Below are 18,287 nucleotides of genomic sequence, written 5' to 3' on the forward strand. Positions count from 1 at the left end.
TATCAGGCTTCTCACAGTATTAGTTTCCTAGTACATCCTTCCCTTGATATAATCGTCGGCTGAATTACTTGATATGTAATGTGATATTTATAATGACAAAGGGAGCTGGTCTAATGCATCGTACGCCTATTATTCGACAAGATTCTTGACAATCAGATTAGAACTCGTCTAAGTCCTTCAGTACCCCCCAGCACCCTGCGTCCTGTGACTGGACATCTCCCTTTGCCACTCTCCCACTTGCCCTCCCGACTGACTTTCTTCTCTGCAGAGCCTTCCTCTCTGCTTTTCGCACCATCCTCATTATCTTCATTCTCATCCTCCCAGGCAGCACCCGCGCTCTCGCCATTCATAAAATCCAGCTGCCGCTGGTGTTCCCCATTCAGCCAGCGAAAGATGCAAGCATAACAAAATACGTAGCCGGTCTGGCACGCCGTCGGGTTCGTCAGCGTGTTAAGGCAGATCGGGCAGGCAGACGCGCTATCCGAGTCTGCAGGTGGGAGAGGAACGGTGAAGATAGGTAGGTACGAGGTGGCCGAGATGGGTGGCTGCATCCGGCGGCGGGGGCTTTTGAGCGCGGGCTTGAGGTCCTTCGAAGCGGCTTCCTTGCCCTTCCGCGAATCTACTTTCTTGATTCTTTCCGAGGGAGGAACCATGCCGTTGACGACGGGGGCAGGAAGATCGAGCACTTCCGTCGCTTTGCGAGCCAGCTGGCGCGAGAAGTCGCTTGCGTGCCACCATTCGAGGAACTTCAGCGCGAAAATCGACGCCGGAAGGAAGTAGCGCAGCGAGGCGAGGAGTTGTGGGTAGAGATTCTGCGGACTTAAGAGACCCAGGAGTCCTGAACCGGGGCGGGAGCGCGCGCCAGCAGCGCTGGCACTGGGTTTGGCGTCTAGCACTTCGGCGATGGCGCGATGATCGGCAGCGCCTAGGCGGCGAATTCGGGTGCCGATGAGCCACAGGAAAGGGGAGGAGTATTTTGTGTTGTCGAAGAGGTAGGCCAGATTGAACGCTAGGATGGAGAAGTAGTATGCGGCATTGACGGAGGGGTAGACGTTCCGCAGAAACCATTTATAGTAGTACATCAGCCGCTGGCGGATTGTTGGGCGGGGGGGAAGGTCGTCGCTGGGATTGTATCGTGGCCCGCCGCCCAGAATCAGCGACGCCTGCGGTGCGGCGTGTATGTCGTAGCCCTCGTCCAGCTTGCGCTTCAGATAGGGGATTCCAACCATGACAAAAAGGTTCTTCCACACGTCCGAGGAACGCAGCTTAAGAGACTCTCGCACCGGACCTGGCGCGCCGAGCTGCGCCCGGGGAATCTCGCCATTCTTGGTCCGTAAGACTCGTTCTCGTTTGAGGGAGTAGAAGTTCTCGGTGAAAGAACCGCCAAAGGTGCGGAGATAGTAGCGCTCGACAATGAGAGACAGGAGTGCGTAGACTTCGTCGTATGAGTTTAAAATTCGTAATAGATAGCGAGGATGACGATGTGTAGCGATCGCGAGGAGATATCGTAGTGAAGGAGGCAAGAGATCTGAGAGCTGCTGCTCCGCGAGCAGTTCTGTGAAACTGAATCAGTTGAGGTTCTCGAATCCAATCTTCTAAGGTCAGTTCGCTTACCGAAGAGCGACGGCTTGAGCTCGTCAAACTCCTGCTGAAGACTGGGTAGGTATTCCATCGTGAAGACAGTAGTTAGTCATTATCAAACAGCTAAAGCTGATGCTACAGATCAATGCAGATGTTAAGAAGCGGATGGTCGCCGCCAATCTGCGGAAGATGTTGTTGTGACGCCCGACTTGGCAGCCGAGGTTCATCAGCCAGCCGTCGAGCATATGCGATTACATGTATGGAACAACAACAAAACATTTCATATTCATGTACCTCTTGATTTAGAAGGGTATATAGCCTATACTACATTCATACGCTCCACAGAACCTCGTCTACCTCTCCCCAGCGCTATGTTCTTACAGTCGTTCCAGATCAGCACCAGGTTACTCGTTGATCCTGCTCTTGCCATGCGGTCAATAGCCGGCTCCCCAATCAGGAGACAGTGCATAATATCCTGCACTACTTGTCCCCTGAGTGGAATCGGGGGATGTTCACGACTCATCATGGGCACCCAGGTGGATACACAATCTCTGGCGCGACACTCATCCCTTAAATCTGCATGCAGCCGGAAAAGCATTTCATAGTCTGCAGAGGTACGCGGGCTGCCATACAATGGAAGCTTGTGCCATAAGTTCCAGAATCCGTCGTAATCTCCGTTGCGAAACATAGACATCATAAGCTTGCGAGCGTCCTCTGGGTCAAACTGGATGTCAAGGGATTCAATCATCTTCGCTACGCGCGATGTAGGTCGATCTTTGGTGGCATCTGTTACGTCTTTAATGACTTCTTCACCTGAAAAGCTTGTCGGATGACTAGCTGCTTCGTACAACAAATGGAACACTTTCATATTGAGGACATCAGTCCCGCGCAGAGAAAGATGTTCCAAGACACGAAGAGCGAGTTCTCTGTCGGCTTCTGGCAACACCCCAGTAGCCTTGGGACCTTTCTGGTGGGGTGGTAGTGCCGTTAACAAAGCTGAAACGATTTCGAAGCCCAGTTCGTCGGATATAGGATAGGTGTGGTAGTTGCAAGTCATGAAAGCTTTCCAAAGGCTTTCCTTGCTGTATCCCTGATGGTGTCGAGAGATGGCCGTGCATAACAACTTCACCCGAGCCACTGCTGCTTCTTCGGTTGACATTTGTGAAAGAGCATCGTAAAAGCGGCGGAGAAAAGGAGTGGAATCCCTATCTTCCTGTCCAGCTCCTAGTTCACTCAGAACTTGTTCATCAGGTAGGCCAGACAAGTGTTCAAGTAATGAATCAGTATCGACTTCTTTATCACAAGTGCGGTTGGCGGCAAGTTGGTCAGTTGGAGTGGAGATTGAATCCGGAGACATATCCAGGCCGTCGTCCAGGCCGTCGTCCAAGCCGTCCTCTTGGTTGTGTTCAGTTTCAGGACCGAGAAGCCGACATTTGCTGTGTAGGCCCCTTCTTTGTTCCAGAGGAAGGATCGTCGAAGACCTGCAGTGGGGTCCGAAAACATGATCAGAGGATGAATTTTGGACTGGTGTAGGAGCACGAACCTCTTCATGAGGTGCATCTGATTTGGTGTCTATCGAAACTTGTTTTTGCCGTCTATCGCGTTCAATGGTGGCTAGCCAAAGGCCCTCGAGGTCGACTTCGGCCCTCTTCTCTTCCGTGAACATCTGCACTACAACTCGAGTACCCCCCACAATGTTACCAAACCCCTCGACCTTCCGAGATGCCTGTTCCCCAACCGGAGAGTTTTCAACGACGCCTGCGTTTACACAGATCCAGCCGGTAGTGATCCCGTCATCCTTCTCGTCGACCGTGGTTCCAGCACGACTGGCGACCCTGGCGCGTCGAGCCTTACGGCGAAGTTTGATTTTCAGTTCGTTTCGACCCAGCAATCCATCCGCATACGGTGTGAGCTTGTAGGTGCTTCTTAACCAGCGGCAAAGACGATCAGCAGAAACATTTAGATGCTTCACACTACGGGCGGTGCCAATAATCATGATGGAATTGGCGCCAATGGGCGGGGGTGTCTCGAGACCTCTAAGGTCAATTGATCTCAGTTCATCCAAGCCAAGGTCTTTGAAAATGTAATCAAGGAGAACAGGCAGAATGGCTGGTGAATTTTCAGGGAGCTCCGGGATCTGGTCGCGAGAGGAAATTTGACGCGGCTCCTCGATCAGCGCCTCTTCCTGGAGGTACCAGGGCGTATGTTGAGACGACGCCGAAGAGGTATTATTTCCGATTCCGTCATTTGGATCAGGCTTCAATGGCTGACTGCCGGAGGGTGAGTCCTCGGAGCGAAGGCGAGATGCGGACCAGAAGGTGCGACTGCTGACATTGTAAGTTGAGTGGTAGAGGAATGAACGACCCGAATTAGATGGACATGCACGCAACAACCCGTTAAGGCCCTTGGGGCCTTTGGACAATACCCGATTCATTTGGAGTATGATCAACTGGGGCCATTGAGAGGTCCAAGGACTGCTCAACGATGGCGATATGAATGGCCAACATGCGGTTCTTTCCCTATAGTGCAAACAGTGCAAAAATTACTTGCTGACCAAGCATGATGTTTGATAAGCAGACAAACACATCAAAAAAAAATGTTTCCTCTGCGGGGCAAAAGCAGTTATTCATCATCCTTCCAAGAGTCTACGACTCTGATTCTATATCCTATTCTTGAGCTCTCTGTACTGCAAGTTTTCTTTCATCAAGGGCTTCAAGATGTCCATGGATCTAGATGCCCCAGTCCCCTTTGCGGCTCCTCAGGAGGCAGTCTCTGCAACGTAAGTTGTCCCCTCGCGTTTCCTTCATTCCACAAAGGGTTTAATGATGAGGCTTGTGAACTTCGGCTGACTCCTGTGTCTCTAGAATCCTCTGTTGCAACTGTGGAGCTCCTATCGATGGAACAACATCAGCGGGCGCTCTCTGTCAAGATTGTGTTAGATTGACAGTCGATATCAGCCAGGGTATTCCTCGCGAAGGTGTCCTTCATTTCTGCAGAGATTGTGAGAGATGGCTTCAGCCGCCAAGTGGTTGGGTCAGCGCTGCACTTGAATCGAAAGAGCTTTTGGCGCTGTGTCTGCGCAAACTTAGGGGGTTGAACAAGGTCAGAATCATTGACGCGAGTTTTATCTGGACCGAACCCCATTCGAGACGTATCAAGGTCAAGATCACAATTCAGCAGGAGGCGTTCCAAGGAACTATTGTCCAGCAAGCTTTTGAAGTTGAATATGTTGTTCACACTCAGCAATGCCCCGACTGCGCGAAGTCATACACCCACAATACATGGCGAGCGTGAGTAGCTTCTGGTCTGGTGACACTTGTGGTTTCTTGCTAACTTCGTCTCTAGTTCTGTGCAAGTGCGGCAGAAGGTCCCTCATAAACGAACATTCCTCTATCTGGAACAGCTGATTCTCAAGCACAACGCTCATCAAGATACGGTCAATATCAAGGAAGCAAAGGATGGGTTGGACTTTTTCTTCGCGCAGAGGAACCATGCCGAAAAGATGGTTGATTTTCTGTCATCGGTCGCGCCAATTAAAGTCAAGAAGTCTCAGGAGTTAATTTCTATGGATATCCACACGTCTACCAAGTCATACAAATTCACCTTCTCCGTCGAGTTGGTTCCTATCTGCAAAGACGATTTGGTGGCTCTTCCCATCAAATTGGCCAGGTCCCTCGGCAACATCTCTCCATTGGCCCTTTGCCACCGTGTTAGCACCTCAGTCAACCTGATTGATCCAAACACACTTCAGACGGCCGAAGTGCCCACTGCAGTTTATTGGAGAGCACCATTCAAGAACCTCGCAGATGTTACCGAGCTCGTGGAATTCATCATCATGGACATTGAGCCCGTTGGCCGTTCGAATGGACGATTCCATCTTGCTGAGGCGACGGTTGCACGTGCCTCAGACCTGGGCTCGAACAATCAGACCTACTTCACTCGGACGCACTTGGGAGGAATTCTGCATGTTGGCGACTCTGTACTCGGTTATCATCTCACCGGCACAAACTTCAACGATCCCAACTTTGAAGCCATCGAAGCCAGCAGTCAATATAGCTCTACTATTCCGGACGTTGTACTGGTCAAGAAGCACTATGCTCGCAAGAAGAACAAGAAGACTCGCAACTGGCGACTTAAGCGCATGGCTCGCGAGTATGAGGAGGAGGCTCTGCAGCAGCAGGGAGCGTCAATCAGTCGCAAACAAGAGCAGGAGCGTGAACGCATGGAGGCCGACTTTGAAATGTTCCTGCGGGATGTCGAAGAAGACCAAGAATTGCGTAGTACCCTGCAACTATACAAGAACAAGAATGCTCGGCCGAATAATCGTATGCAAGTCGAAGGCGGTGCTGGTGGCATGGAGATGGATGAGGATGAGAGCGATGACGATGCGCCTAAGATTAGCATGGAAGAGTTGCTCGACGACTTTGACGAGCTGAACATGGATGACGAGGAATGAGCGCTCAATTGGGCTAACCATCATTGCATTTCTGGCGTTTAATCAAGGTTTCATGTGCTTTCGACTTCTAGGTCAAACAATACCCGGGCAATCAAAAAGTTTTCTCATGCAGATCTATAGAATACATTGTACATTCCTGAGAGTTCAGAGAAAAGTAAACAGTTGTAATTAGTGGATATCTATGAATGGCGTATCGGCATGCATGCAGATTAGAAGATTTTGCTCAGCACACGCTTCGCATCATCTTCCAACGCAGAAATATCCTTGACCTTATCCCGTCCCATCTTGACCTCGTTCTGTTTGAACAACCTGCGGACCTTGAGTTCAGACGCATTCGCAGCTGCATCAGCAGACCCCTCACCGGTCCCCGTCTCCCCTTTCTTCTTTTTCTTCTCCTCATTCTTCTTCTGGATCCCCTGCAGAACCTTACCCTGCTCCACACCTTGCAAGAACACCTTATCTTCCTTCCGGGCCCTTGTGTCCTCAATCCGCCTCTTCGCCTCCCTCTCCGACCTCTCCCGCTGCACCTGCTCCATCAGATCCGCCCACTTGAAGCCCTTCAGGTACTTCATGTTCCACACGTCGTCATGGTACCACCCGCCTTTCTTCCCGCCTACGATGGTCGCATTCAGCGTCTCCGCGCAGATCTTTGCCGTCTTCTTTGACGCGAACTCCACCCAGCCGTCAGCGTAGGATTTCCGTTTATTGGATCGTCGGCGAGGGGCGGAATTCGATGGCACCTCGGGAGTCAAGAAGACCTTAGTGATGGGTCCAAAACCGCGGGTTTCAAGCATGGATTTCAAAGCGAAGGGTTTGAGGTATGGGGGCAGAGAGGAGAGGTAGATGACGCCTGTTTTGTTCTTCTTCGGCGGCCGGACTTTATCGAGTGGTTTCTTCTTCAGTTTTGTTGGTTTGGAGGTGACGCTGGATGTGGACGGTGATTGCGATCGTGACTGTGAAGGTGAGAGTGTGGCTGTTGCGTCGAGGTACTGATCTACTTGCATTTTCTCTCCGTCGTCTGCTTCGTCTTCGTCGTCGTCGTCATTGCTGCGTTCCGTTGTTTGGGACTTGGACTTGGGTTTGCCCTTGAGCCTGGTTTTCGACTCATCTTCTGACTCTGAGCGGCCGATATCTGATTCCTCGTCGCTGAGATCGTCTGCACGCGTGTGTGTCTTGCGTCGCTTCGCGAGTCGACCTTTGCTCTCCTCCGCGGCCTCAGAGTCATAGGCGCGGTCACTTCCCTCATCGTCGTCGGAGACGACATCCAAAAATTCGTTTCTCTTGCGAGTCGTCATTTCGATATCTCTGTCTGCGGTCTGGCGTAAATGAGCGGAGATAAAATTTCTATACCGCAATTTCTTGGTGGTATTATCCTGATCACTGCGAGGTTTTAGGAACTTCATGCAACTTTTTTTTGTTCCGCCGACTGGTCTGTGCACTATCTTGTTGTGCAGCCAATCAATTAGCATCTACTAAAACCACACAGTATTAAGCACACATCATGTGGCATGCTACAAGTGTATCACGGAATAAAGTAGGATAACGGGTATTTCATATATACATATGCGTATGAATGATATATTCATGCTTTGTCGATCTAATAAAATGCTCAAAATGGCAGAGGTATCAACCAAACTATATGCTGAAGGCTGGTCCAGGTCACCCATGTAGAAAACAACACAACAAAAGTCAGAAACAGTGACAAAACAAACTTCAAGACGCCGTTCTTTCAAGGTCTAGCGCGGGAGGTGGAATACAAGAAATCACCGATAGTGTAGACGCCGACTGAAACGCTTGAATCGCACAACTGTGAGAAAGTTATGGGAAAAGTGGGAATCTAAAACACAGGAGAAGGCTTCGTTGTCATGGCTTCACCTGTTAAATCCCCAGTGACCACTTTAATCGTTCGTATGTGAAAAAAGCTGTGGCTGACATCGGCAGCACTTTGATATAGCCGATTGTCAAGCCAACAAAGAACCCTCGTAAACCCTTCTCGAGCCATATCTTGGCTGCTGTTTCCACAACACCCAATCGGCGTCCGTCTCCAACGGCTCCCCCAACTTGCATTCGGCGTCGAACAACCTCAAGAGGATAGGAGCATGTCTGCGACACAAGACCGGCAACAGCGCCGGAGAATAATTCGGCTGCAGCGGTGAGCTGCGGCCGTCGTGACCCCTTCTGTGACTGGCTGTGGGAGGACTGATCAGATGCTGGAATGATGGTGTAGCGAGCGAGGAGAGGAGAGCGAAGCCAGTCACCGACGGTGTCGTGTGTGAGGAAAGAGACTCCCGCGTAGGGAAGCATGCCGAGAAGGGTGGGTGTGAACCCGCGATAGAAGTTGGATAACCCATACCGAGGAACGACCTTGTTCATCGCAGAAGATACATTTTCTGCAGTAGTCACAGCAGAACCTGCTGTCCCTTTAGCTGCGGCTGACGGCACCGACGCCTGCTCATTATAAATCTGTCGGAACGTGCCTGCCAACGACGACCGCGCGGACTTCTTTGTCTCAAATGCTAACCGCACCCGGATCAATTCTAACGGATATGTGAAGAATACTGATGTGACACCTGCTAGACTCCCAGATATGAGTCTGCGAAATGGCGTCTCCTTGTCCCGCGAGGGAATGATCACGGCACGAATTTGCTCATATGCGAGGAATTTGATGGCAGCGTAGGGGAAAATTCGAAGAAGCGTTGCGGAATGGCCCTTGAAAAGACCGCGCACACCCTCATGTCGATGAATATCCCGAACCGCTGATGCAAGGCCAAACCAGCTACCTGTATACTTGGCGAAATGCGGATTAGACGCTTGGAAAAGGATCTTCACGCGGTCGAGCGGCGCGACAACCGTCTTGGCCTATGCATCCGAACGTCAGTTTCTGTCAAAATCAACCAGTCCTAAGTCCAAAAGGTCTATCCAGCCTAGAAGGGAAGTCAATTCGAATAGAGAAAACCTAGACTTACTGCGCATCCCGCCAGACCCCCCGCAAGCCCGCTTCGTAATACATAATCCAGACTCCGTTTGTTCAACTCCCTAGAACCGGGGCGGCCATTCTGCTTCATAGGCACTGACGAGCTGGTATCGGCATGATTGTTCGCATAGGCGGCGGCATCTATATCGCTCGCGACTGCCTGTCGAGAGGGCCTCGACTGTGCGACTTGTTCCATGTGATGACCGTCTTGCAGGCTTGTTTCCGTCCTTAAGAAGTGATTTTGTCCTGGGCTCGATACAACACGAGACTGATCAAGACTCCCATGGTCCGGAAATGCTGTCGACATAAGCGAATTCCAAGCAAGAGGCCTAGTTCAGGTGTGGGGGAGGCTGTGAGAAGAATGTCGCGGGCTACCGGGTAATCGCGGCCATTGATAAAACAGAGATCGTGGACAGAAAAGTGTTCCTTTCACAGGAATCAAGTGGAGTAGATCACAGAATTATGTCAAAAATCTATGGGGTTTCCGCGCAACGTACTCGGATGATCGTAAAAGGTAGGTCAACACAGAAGCCACAGAAGATCGCATGCCACAACTCTGCCAAATAATATGCCCTCACTGACGTCGGTCGGCGGAGAACAGAAGACCTTGAAGCCGTTACGTTTCTGACATGCCGATACCTGCCGATGCGCACCAAACATTGGTCACAATACCGTCTCATTACGCGACGGTATCCGAGTGGTGGCGGATGTTCTGGGGGTGGCCAACCTAACCGATGCCGAATCGTTTGTCATCCTGGGCTTATTATTAGTTAGTTGAACAGACTGAGTGGATGGTCCCTAGTACATCTTCTACCTTATGCACCTAGTTAGAAAGTAATGGAACACAGGTCTATTTCCATGCAGGGGTTGGCCGCTAAAGCGCAACATGTATTTACAAATATCCAAATAATCCCCCCACCTTCCCCAATACAATCAATTCGTTCACCCGTGCTCTAGATGCGATGCTCTTCCGGAGTGGTTATATCAAAATGAACCCAAATTTTCATGGTCTCGTCGCTAAAGTGTGTAGAAGAAAGCGTAATGCGAAAACGCTTGTTGCTCTTCCAATGCCTACTCGAAAATAGAAATGCCCTGAAACGCCTGCAAATCCAGTGCCCGCCAAAAGCAAGTCAAAGGCTGCTCAGAAATTGTAGCGCGTACCTTGCCGAGTCAGCGGCTTGCCCTGCCGACTTGTCGCCTTAATCTCCTTAGATTCGTCCGTCACTCTCTTGGCCCGTTTTGAGGGCCGTGAAGGGTCAACATGTAGATGGCCGTTCTCCGACAGGGCTGTCGTGTTCCGCCATTTCAAGCAGCGATGCTTGTGGTCGTCCACGTAGGTCTTGTTCCGCGTTGTCATTCGCTTTGTCTGCAGCTCCTCAGATTCTGCTCGTTCGGCTGTCTGCTCCAGGTACTTCTTCCGGCACTTCATGTATTTGACTATATGGTCGCGCTGCAGCTGGAGCTCCTTGCGTAGTCTGGACTCGCGATTACCTCGTGGATCCAACCAGTCGATCAATTTGTCAATCACGTCTGGATCATCATAATAGCCCCATTCGTGGGCAGTGGAAAGCCTGGTAGGCCCTTCCTCGTTCTTCTTCCGCTCTGCAGGGGTAGTGTGAAATTCTTTCTGATACTGTTTCCGCTGATCGTCCGGCACGTCGATAAATCCCACGCGCTCCATCTCATCAGGACCCTGGACCCAGAGGCGACCATTTGCATAATGAGCCTCCGCTGTTGAGCTGTTGGGCATGCCGCCATACGGCATCGCGTTGCGTTCGAACCACCAGTATCGATTGCAGAAACGATCCTTCCCAAGGCACCTAGTCCGCGGACAATCGGCTTCTCTTAGATCATTATCCACCACCTCAATCTTCTTCTCCAGTTTCTCAACAGTAGCTTTCTGGTCTTCGATTTTCTTCAAGACCCTTTGGTACTGCTTCGATCCTTTTGGCTGCTTGGCCAGTTGCTCCTTTCTCTCCCGCTCCTCTTCCTGTTTTCGCTTTCGTTCAAGAATTCTGTCTAAACCTCCGCGGAGCGACCGTTGCTGTGGCACATCGTCATCCTCGGTATCCATGACCTGCTCAGAGTCGCCGTCCACGCCTGACATTTTAGAATCTTCCAAAGCTTCTAATTCAGGCACTGGGGACGGTGACTTTTCTTGCTCCGGTTGGAGCGCCTTCCGCTCTTGATGCAATCGACGGAGTTCCTCGAGCCTACAACGGAGGAAGATGGTTAGTCAGGGAAGCTGTGAGGATCTTCGGGCACTTACGCTACTTTCCGAGCCCTCTGATACTCGATCTTTTCCTTGCGGAACTCGGTCATCTGATTGCTGCACTCCTCCAGGTAGTTTCGAATAGCCTTCGTTTCCAAGCTGAGAATGCAGATGATTTGAAGAGCCTGGACGCGCAGATTGACGTTTAACGTGGCGTACTGGGATTGCACTGTTTCTTGGGTAGGCTCGGCATCAAGTGGCGCGAGATGCTTCAAAATGTCGTTGCAAACCTTTTCCATCCGTGGTCGGGCTGACAGTTGATGCAGAAGGCCGACCATCACCATCTGCCATCCACCGTGACGGAAATCTCGTTTTCGTAAACGTTCGATCCACCCGTAATCTCCAAACATCTCCGCTGCACGATGAATTTTAATATCTTCTGAGTTTGCACGACTACGATTCGCCTGTGCTTTCAAATTTTCCGCCTCCGCTTTGGCCAAGCTACTTCGCGTGGTCATTCTCGTCACAACAGGTTCAGGCTCCGGGGACGGCTCCTTTTCCTCCTCCTCCTCATCCTCCTCATCAGCTTCAGAATCATCTGATTCAACATCAGGAAGGTCCGGCAATGAGACTTGTACGGCCCCTTCGTCATCATTCTCGGCGTTGACGAGCTTCTTCAGGACAGCACAATGGATTTCCACAAAAAGTTCGCATTCCACTTCATCCGACGAAAAGCGCATTGCCTGAAGGAAATCATCAAATGTGAACGAGTCTAGCTGGAATACTTCGCAGTAAACGTTGAGAGTGTTCCAAGTCTCCAATAGCAGGCCCACTGATTGCATTTCTATCTTGTCATGCAACAGCTCTTCATCATTAGGATCATCATCTTCATCGGCTGCAAGAAATTTCAGCGGCGGTCGTTGCTTCTTCTTCTCGCGATCCGGTGGAATTTCCAGATCTTCGATGGGATACTTAATTGGAGGTGGAGTCGGCGGCTTGGGGGGCTCGGTCTTGACGATGACTGTAGGAACAGGTTGTGACTTCTTTTCGTCTTGGGGCTTCAGCGGGCGGGAGGGAGCGTTGGGGAGCTTATGGGACACAACAAAGGTGGGATTCCCATTGAGCGAGCGTTGATACTCCAAGTACTGAGCCTCCTTCGACCGCGCCAAATCCTGAGGCGAGAGTTTATTTTTTTGTCCCTTGGCTGCAGGCTTCAACTCCGGCAATTGCTGCGATGAAAAGAACCCAAAAAATCCTTCCTGATCAGCCTTTTTCTGCGCCTTTTTCTCAGCCACCCTTGCACCATACTGCAAATGCTTGGGGACCTCGGTCGGTATCTTGTACTCTTCCGCGACGGACGGTTTGACTAGCCACGGAGCTCCGTTCCAAGACTCCCTAGTAACGTTATTTTTGATGAAAGCACGTAACATTTGCTTCGTGAACGTCTTGCGGTCACGAGTGATGTGGTCCTGGTCTAACAAAGCCTCCTCATTGGGACGATCCAAAACTTTCACAAGGTATGTTGCATATGCTGGAGCTTTGAGCGTTCCGTCGGGATATCGCTGCTCCGCGAAATTCGCCTTGTCTCGGATCATGCCATGGAGACGGGTGTTGTCCTCGAGCAGAATCAAAACGGGCTCCCCAGGATAAAAATCCTGCTTGAATTCCTGCCAGTTATCAGCGGGTCTGAACGAGGGACGGTCAAGGTGGACGTCGCCAGTGGCTGGCTGTTACTCACTTCGTAGATCTCATCCACTGGGACATAGTGTCAGCTCCATTTGTCCGAACACGATCAAGTAGCACTCACCAAGATTATCGACCCGAGATACAGTGGAGAACTGGATTCTACGTAAAATGGGCCCCTTTAAAGCATCCGGAAACGCGTTGTTCACCTCTCGAGACTCTTCCATCTGCTCATGGACAAGTTTAGCAAGCTGAGTCAAAAGACTGAACCCACAAGAATCAGATGACGTACTTCGCTCCTAAGGGCTTCGAAGAATGTCAATCCCGAATGACCAGTAATCTCGCAAATAAATCGCTTTTGCTTGTAAAAATCCATTCGCTGAAGGTATGGTTCATAATTCGTAAAGACCTCGTTGGTCTCTGGGATAACCCAGACCTGCGCTCGTCGTAAGCAAAGATTCATTGTCATCCTTCATTCAATATATGGAGCATGCATGCCTCGGAACTGTCATCTTCAATAACAGGTCGTGGAAGGTACTGGACTGGTTTACGCTTGAATAGTACCTAGAGAATGTCGTGAGCCCCGAATATCCCTCGGCCCTCGCGAGCTCTTTGAAAATTTGCTCGACGCACCATGATCCTCGAAAACAAGAGCGGCGCGCTAGTTTATCATAGGTCGCACAGGAAATGAAGACTTTAAGGTCGGAAACCTAGGGAGCCTTGCTAACCATCAGCGATATGAGCACCATGAGAGATTGCCGCAATAGGCAGAAAGCGCGCAAAGACAGAAGAGCGGATTCGCGCAAGTTATAGAAAAATCGTGGATATAGCAATTGCCTCGGCGGAGGATGAAATCAGGTACGGTGCATTGCGCCAAACATAGCCCAGTAGTGGCATTCAGAACTTTACAATATGCAGATCGTTCGAAGATAGGACCAGGCGAGTAGGTGCAACAGGAGACGGTTGAGATAGTGTAAATTCACGACTTACCGCAGGATGGACGCGTCCTCGATCTCGCTGGACGTTTATGCACGGGACGAATAATACCTAGCAACAAGACACGACGGGGTGGGTTCGCGAGTGGCGTCGAAAAAGGAAGGTATCGAAAAGAGGCCAAAGAGTCGTGCGGGGAAGAAAAAAGGCGCGAAAGGAAGAGAAAGGCGCGAGGAGACGAGGATAGTAGAGGCGGAGGAGTAGGAGGAGAGGAAAATGAAGAGTTGAAGAGCAAAAGAAAGGAGAGGCGGTTGCCGCGACCAAAAGAAGCGACGGCAGAACCAAGCCCCATCACATTTGAGGATCATTGCGGCAAGAGGCCCAGTAGTCAGGAATTAGGATGGAGTGGGAGAGCGAGCTCCGAGGCATACAACAACGGTGATTGGCCCAGAGGAGGAGGACAGGACCCGGACAAGACCTTCAGCGTCGGGCGGAGAGTATTTTCGAACGTTAAAGTACGGTACGGACAAGGCTAACCCGTACCTGGACTTTAGTCTAGTGCTCCCTTACTCTCTCTCTTGCGCCTGCTGCTCCACGCCTGTGCCTACTCCTACCCTCTTCTCCCGCTCTCATTCTTTATTTCTTTCGAGTTGAGTCACATTTCTCTCAACCACAAATGTTCTTGCACTCTATCTGCTCGTTAGAAATAGGGGAATTTTTTTGATTCACTCTCTGAAGATTCATTCGCACTAATTTGACCATTATTGAGCGGGAGAGATAACCGGTCTCGGACCTCCTCAGGGACTATGAGAGACAAGGTAAACAACGAACATCAGCAGCCTCAATGGCTTACCACGCATTATCGAACATGTTTCTGTACCTTTTTAGACAGGTCCTCACAAGTGTTATTCTCCAGATCTTGCCTGGGTGTCATGTGGTATCACCGATGATATCAACTACGGTTCTATGGATGAGCTGGGCCAGCTTTGATCAATCTGACTGATGCATCGGCCCCTGTTTTACATTGGATATTCTAAGAAACCCTCTTCCATTACTGACTCAGAATGTTCACTATGCTGCTAGATGCAGTTGCTCATTCCTCCAAGACCATCGTTTCAACCCGGGCCATTCTTCTCTCATCCGAATCAGTTTCAGCCACCTAGCACCTCCAAACTCATTCGTGACACCCTTATTCAGAAATATGTTCCAATCTATCAAGCGCTTACTCCCGTACTCAGTCCCTTGAGGGTATGTATTGATGAACAAGTGCGACTTCAACTCCACGATTCAACGCTCGTCTTCAACTCCTGTTGTACGTTCATCGACTCCTTTGTTGCTATTCACAAGCCTTTTCCGCTTTATCACGCATACATTGCTTATTTGCGTCTTCGAATGCGCGGATAATACCTGATATAAACGTCGCAGCTTCGGAGTGGCTGTCACGGCAACCCTTTTGCGACTGGGGAAACGACCATATCCCACTATCAACAGAATCCTTCTAATCTGTTAAGCAGAGATGGAACATCTCCCTTTGCCCTGGTATCCATGCCATTTCAACCAATCCAAGTTGTTCAAGTGGCTTGGGTGATGCGAATTCATATCAAGCCGGTCAGCAAGGGAAAATCCCCGAGACCACGATGCTTCACAGGCGATCTTGTCCTTTCTGCCGGATTACTTCCGAGCCTCCATCTGATGAAATACATGCAGCTGAAAAGGCACTGTGTGCCGTCGGAGAGAAATACTAATTCTCAGTAAACTAGCAGCTTCAAACGATTATCTCTCAGGCTTACATGGTCGGCCATAGCAGACGGCCAAATTCGTTCACTTAACGTAAGTCCTGAGATATCTATCAAGGAAGATGCGCGTCCAATTAGAGCTGCCTATTCCGAAAGCTCGCTGTTCCGGCTTAGCTGAAACACAGTTCAAAACTCATCCGAAATTGCGGCTGTATCTCCCGCCGAGGCGATCTGCTGTGCAACATGAAGAATATCAGATCCAATGACGTAATTTGCCTCCCAAGCAGCTCATATCGAAGCAGACTATGCAGCCACAGAAGGGTTGAGTATCAAGATTTAAGAACATGATAACATCAAAGAGCGCTCGACACTCGCATAAGTCAACAAAGGCTTTGCCTCAGCAGCTGTTTGAAGAAATCCATACATCGTAAAAACCAAAGGTAGCTCAAATCAGAACATGTCAGACTAGCCTGTTCAAGAATAGCGTCTGATAAACTTTGCATTTGGGTGATCAAGTGGGTCAATCTCCAGAGCACGTGGTTTGAGCAAACAGAGCAAACATGAAACTCTGATTCATTACATCATATCTGCCGGCTTTGAGAGCTGGACGGTACTCGGCGTTCTGGAAACGATAATTTCAATGTATAGCGTCTAAGAAAAGGAAATTTATGCCTCTGGATACACTCTAATCTGTATTTCTAAGAAAAAGAAAAAAATCATGTGGTGAAATAGACGACCATGAACCCGACCCAGCTGCCGACTACCCCCAGAGCAGAATAGCTACTCATGAACATCAGCGGAAGAAACTCATACCGGTCCCATCCGAAAATAAGCTGATGCACCAATGAGCAATATATAATCAACGGGATAGCCACTGTCAGGTATAGCAGGGACAGGCGGTCAAAAACGAAGATCCGCGGCCGCTCGGAAACTGGGGCGACTTGGTCAAATACGAACAGGAAAAGGACCAGCCACCACACAGTATACACGGTCTTCAGCGGGAATTCGGCTGCTGTGAAAAGCAGTGGGAATAGTGAAACATGGCCTGCAACCGCGAGGGGCCGAAATGCGCTGAAGTAGCGTCGGTCCTTGAGCGCTATCAAGCTGAAAGGGACAATGATCAGGAGAACAGCTTTCTCATGAACGTGCCAGCCAAACAAGAATGAAGCATAACCGCATAGAGTAATAGCACCAACAAACGTGTTCCAATCCGGATGAAGCCAGAGCTTTATCAGAGGAAGCTACGCGCCGGTTAAATTATCGATGTCGAGTGTCGAGCAGGTGTAGGAAGTACTTACCAATTGAAACAAGAACGTCAGCGCGAATGTTTGTTCCTTTGTGATCTCGGGAAGAACGGCAAAGGATGTATCTCCGACAAGACCGCGCGTGACGCTCGTCAAAGCATCATGGTTGATCGGAAGGCCCAGGCGCGGAGCAACTGTTATGGTGAGTAAATCTGCACAGATGCAGGCGAAGATTGTTGTACTCACGCAGAATTAGCACGCGATCTGCGAAGGAATACATTGCCCAGATATTCGGCGCCCAGTAAGCATGGCACAGTCCTCTCGAGAATGGAAATAGCCTGTCTTTCAGTTGGAGCAGCTGGTTCCAATGAGCGAACGGGCCAAAAGCGATTCCGAATACGCCAATGACACTCAAACCGAGTTTCAAGGTATTGCCGAACCGGGGTCGAAAGACAGACTTCGGATCGAGACAGTAGGCCCTCAGCAGGTAAACAAAGTAGGCTAACGACAGATAAAGGTAAATGTGCTTGAAGCACAGCAGAACCGCGAACAGGATGCCACTGTATAGTAGAGTCGATGGCTTGCGCGCTAGAACGATGGATAGGACGAGAATACCGTACAGAAAGCCGTTGTATTGGAAATGAATGTGGTCAATGATAAGCAGCCCAGGAGACAAAAAGATCGAAAGACTTGTGATATGCGCAAGGTGCTTGTTGGCTTGAGGTGCGGATTTGATAAACCTATAATACCCTCTATTAGCGGTAATCTCTTTCAGTAAGAAGATTTGACTTGGTGCACACCGGTTCAGCGCGTAAAGCAAGGTAAGCTCCGAGAAAATGACAGTGGCTCTCTGAAAATAATTGGTCCGCCATGAATCATACTTGAGATTCTCAACAACCAACATTGCAGGATCCACATAGCGAGCCGCTTGAGATAAAAGCCATTCAAAAGCTGCAAAGAAGGGCGGATAGTCGAGGGTCCATTCTGATGTTTTCTTATTGGCAGTCCTCCCCGTCAGCGCATTCTCAAATGTGTGTAAGACTATGCGCAAGAGCGCAACGAACCTCGTAGTACCACTCCTTAACTGGTAACGAGTGTGTGATAGCAAGCCAGTTCCGATGCACTTCGAAGTCGGTTGATTTGCTGCATGATAATGCAAAAAAGAAATATCAGTCCCGACTTTCAATTGACTCCATTCTCAGCTTCCTTTCCACAGCAGGAACTTACTAGGCGGGGAAGAGTAGAATCTTGAAAGCCGTAGCGACGATTGCGCATTGCGCCAACGAAGGATAAATATCAGCCATTAGAGCTGTAGCGCATAATGCGCAGTCAAAAGATTTGGTTCAGGGAGGGTGACTGCTCAAAGATATAGGAATCATCTGGCGGTCCATGGAAATGCTCATTGCGGTAGGTGATTCTGGGGAAAACTTTCACGTGACATGATGAACAACAACGGAGCTCCAAAGGA

The 18,287-nt window shown here is 50.0% G+C and overlaps 7 protein-coding genes across 7 annotated transcripts; 1 reads left to right on the forward strand and 6 right to left on the reverse strand.

Moving 5' to 3' along the window:
- Positions 1–8: 8 nt before the first annotated feature.
- On the reverse strand, positions 9–1,753 carry pex12 (ubiquitin-protein ligase peroxin 12). The gene is made up of 2 exons (XM_750917.2): positions 1,615–1,753; positions 9–1,555 (listed from the first exon to the last, which is right to left on the reverse strand). Exons 1-2 carry the CDS (start codon positions 1,670–1,672, stop codon positions 153–155), a joined length of 1,461 nt encoding a protein of 486 aa, XP_756010.1. The 5' UTR covers positions 1,673–1,753; the 3' UTR covers positions 9–152.
- Positions 1,754–1,827: 74 nt separating this feature from the next.
- Positions 1,828–4,076, reverse strand: atp25 (RsfS/YbeB/iojap family protein). The gene has a single exon (XM_750918.2). The coding sequence runs from the start codon at positions 4,013–4,015 to the stop codon at positions 1,901–1,903; it is 2,115 nt and encodes a 704-aa protein (XP_756011.1). The 5' UTR covers positions 4,016–4,076; the 3' UTR covers positions 1,828–1,900.
- Positions 4,077–4,164: 88 nt separating this feature from the next.
- AFUA_2G16750 (ribosome-binding protein NMD3) lies at positions 4,165–6,037 on the forward strand (the record flags this gene model as incomplete). The annotated part of the gene is made up of 3 exons (XM_750919.2): positions 4,165–4,360; positions 4,446–4,871; positions 4,927–6,037. The coding sequence occupies exons 1-3, from the start codon at positions 4,299–4,301 to the stop codon at positions 6,035–6,037; spliced, it is 1,599 nt and encodes a 532-aa protein (XP_756012.1). The 5' UTR covers positions 4,165–4,298.
- Positions 6,038–6,246: 209 nt separating this feature from the next.
- On the reverse strand, positions 6,247–7,506 carry AFUA_2G16760 (RNA-binding ATPase activator ESF2; the record flags this gene model as incomplete). The annotated part of the gene is made up of 1 exon (XM_750920.1): positions 6,247–7,506. The coding sequence occupies one exon, from the start codon at positions 7,504–7,506 to the stop codon at positions 6,247–6,249; it is 1,260 nt and encodes a 419-aa protein (XP_756013.1).
- A 72-nt stretch (positions 7,507–7,578) lies between these two features.
- On the reverse strand, positions 7,579–9,601 carry AFUA_2G16770 (coenzyme A transporter). Its single transcript, XM_750921.2, has 2 exons — positions 9,004–9,601; positions 7,579–8,896 (listed from the first exon to the last, which is right to left on the reverse strand). Exons 1-2 carry the CDS (start codon positions 9,316–9,318, stop codon positions 7,916–7,918), a joined length of 1,296 nt encoding a protein of 431 aa, XP_756014.2. The 5' UTR covers positions 9,319–9,601; the 3' UTR covers positions 7,579–7,915.
- Positions 9,602–9,840: 239 nt separating this feature from the next.
- Positions 9,841–14,194, reverse strand: AFUA_2G16780 (uncharacterized protein). The gene is made up of 8 exons (XM_077804240.1): positions 13,897–14,194; positions 13,540–13,625; positions 13,405–13,470; positions 13,199–13,342; positions 13,031–13,133; positions 12,962–12,978; positions 11,281–12,890; positions 9,841–11,224 (listed from the first exon to the last, which is right to left on the reverse strand). Exons 2-8 carry the CDS (start codon positions 13,540–13,542, stop codon positions 10,153–10,155), a joined length of 3,015 nt encoding a protein of 1,004 aa, XP_077660400.1. The 5' UTR covers positions 13,543–13,625; positions 13,897–14,194; the 3' UTR covers positions 9,841–10,152.
- Positions 14,195–16,213: 2,019 nt separating this feature from the next.
- AFUA_2G16790 (dolichyl-P-Glc:Glc1Man(9)GlcNAc(2)-PP-dolichol alpha-1,3-glucosyltransferase ALG8) lies at positions 16,214–18,277 on the reverse strand. Its single transcript, XM_077804241.1, has 6 exons — positions 18,047–18,277; positions 17,884–17,962; positions 17,620–17,813; positions 17,066–17,559; positions 16,874–17,013; positions 16,214–16,816 (listed from the first exon to the last, which is right to left on the reverse strand). The coding sequence occupies exons 1-6, from the start codon at positions 18,121–18,123 to the stop codon at positions 16,292–16,294; spliced, it is 1,509 nt and encodes a 502-aa protein (XP_077660401.1). The 5' UTR covers positions 18,124–18,277; the 3' UTR covers positions 16,214–16,291.
- Between the last annotated feature and the right edge of the window lie 10 nt (positions 18,278–18,287).

Source organism: Aspergillus fumigatus, chromosome 2, assembly GCF_000002655.1.
Source record: "Aspergillus fumigatus Af293 chromosome 2, whole genome shotgun sequence".
Classification (NCBI taxonomy): Eukaryota; Fungi; Ascomycota; class Eurotiomycetes; order Eurotiales; family Aspergillaceae; genus Aspergillus; species Aspergillus fumigatus.

What these genes read in the sequence shown, in the direction of transcription:
- pex12 (XM_750917.2), bottom strand. Translation starts at nt 1,672, where the DNA reads ATGGAATACCTACCCAGTCTTCAGCAGGAGTTTGACGAGCTCAAGCCG. An exon ending in GCTCAAGCCGTCGCTCTTCG is followed by an intron (nt 1,556 to 1,614) that starts GTAAGCGAACTG and finishes TCAGTTTCACAG; the next exon opens with AACTGCTCGCGGAGCAGCAG.
- atp25 (XM_750918.2), bottom strand. Translation starts at nt 4,015, where the DNA reads ATGAATCGGGTATTGTCCAAAGGCCCCAAGGGCCTTAACGGGTTGTTG.
- AFUA_2G16770 (XM_750921.2), bottom strand. Translation starts at nt 9,318, where the DNA reads ATGTCGACAGCATTTCCGGACCATGGGAGTCTTGATCAGTCTCGTGTT. An exon ending in GGGGTCTGGCGGGATGCGCA is followed by an intron (nt 8,897 to 9,003) that starts GTAAGTCTAGGT and finishes TCGGATGCATAG; the next exon opens with GCCAAGACGGTTGTCGCGCC.
- AFUA_2G16780 (XM_077804240.1), bottom strand. An exon ending in TCGAAGCCCTTAGGAGCGAA is followed by an intron (nt 13,134 to 13,198) that starts GTACGTCATCTG and finishes GTCCATGAGCAG; the next exon opens with ATGGAAGAGTCTCGAGAGGT. An exon ending in CAGAGGGCTCGGAAAGTAGC is followed by an intron (nt 11,225 to 11,280) that starts GTAAGTGCCCGA and finishes CCTCCGTTGTAG; the next exon opens with GCTCGAGGAACTCCGTCGAT.
- AFUA_2G16790 (XM_077804241.1), bottom strand. Translation starts at nt 18,123, where the DNA reads ATGGCTGATATTTATCCTTCGTTGGCGCAATGCGCAATCGTCGCTACG. An exon ending in ATTCTACTCTTCCCCGCCTA is followed by an intron (nt 17,963 to 18,046) that starts GTAAGTTCCTGC and finishes ATTATCATGCAG; the next exon opens with CAAATCAACCGACTTCGAAG. An exon ending in TGACGTTCTTGTTTCAATTG is followed by an intron (nt 16,817 to 16,873) that starts GTAAGTACTTCC and finishes ACCGGCGCGTAG; the next exon opens with CTTCCTCTGATAAAGCTCTG.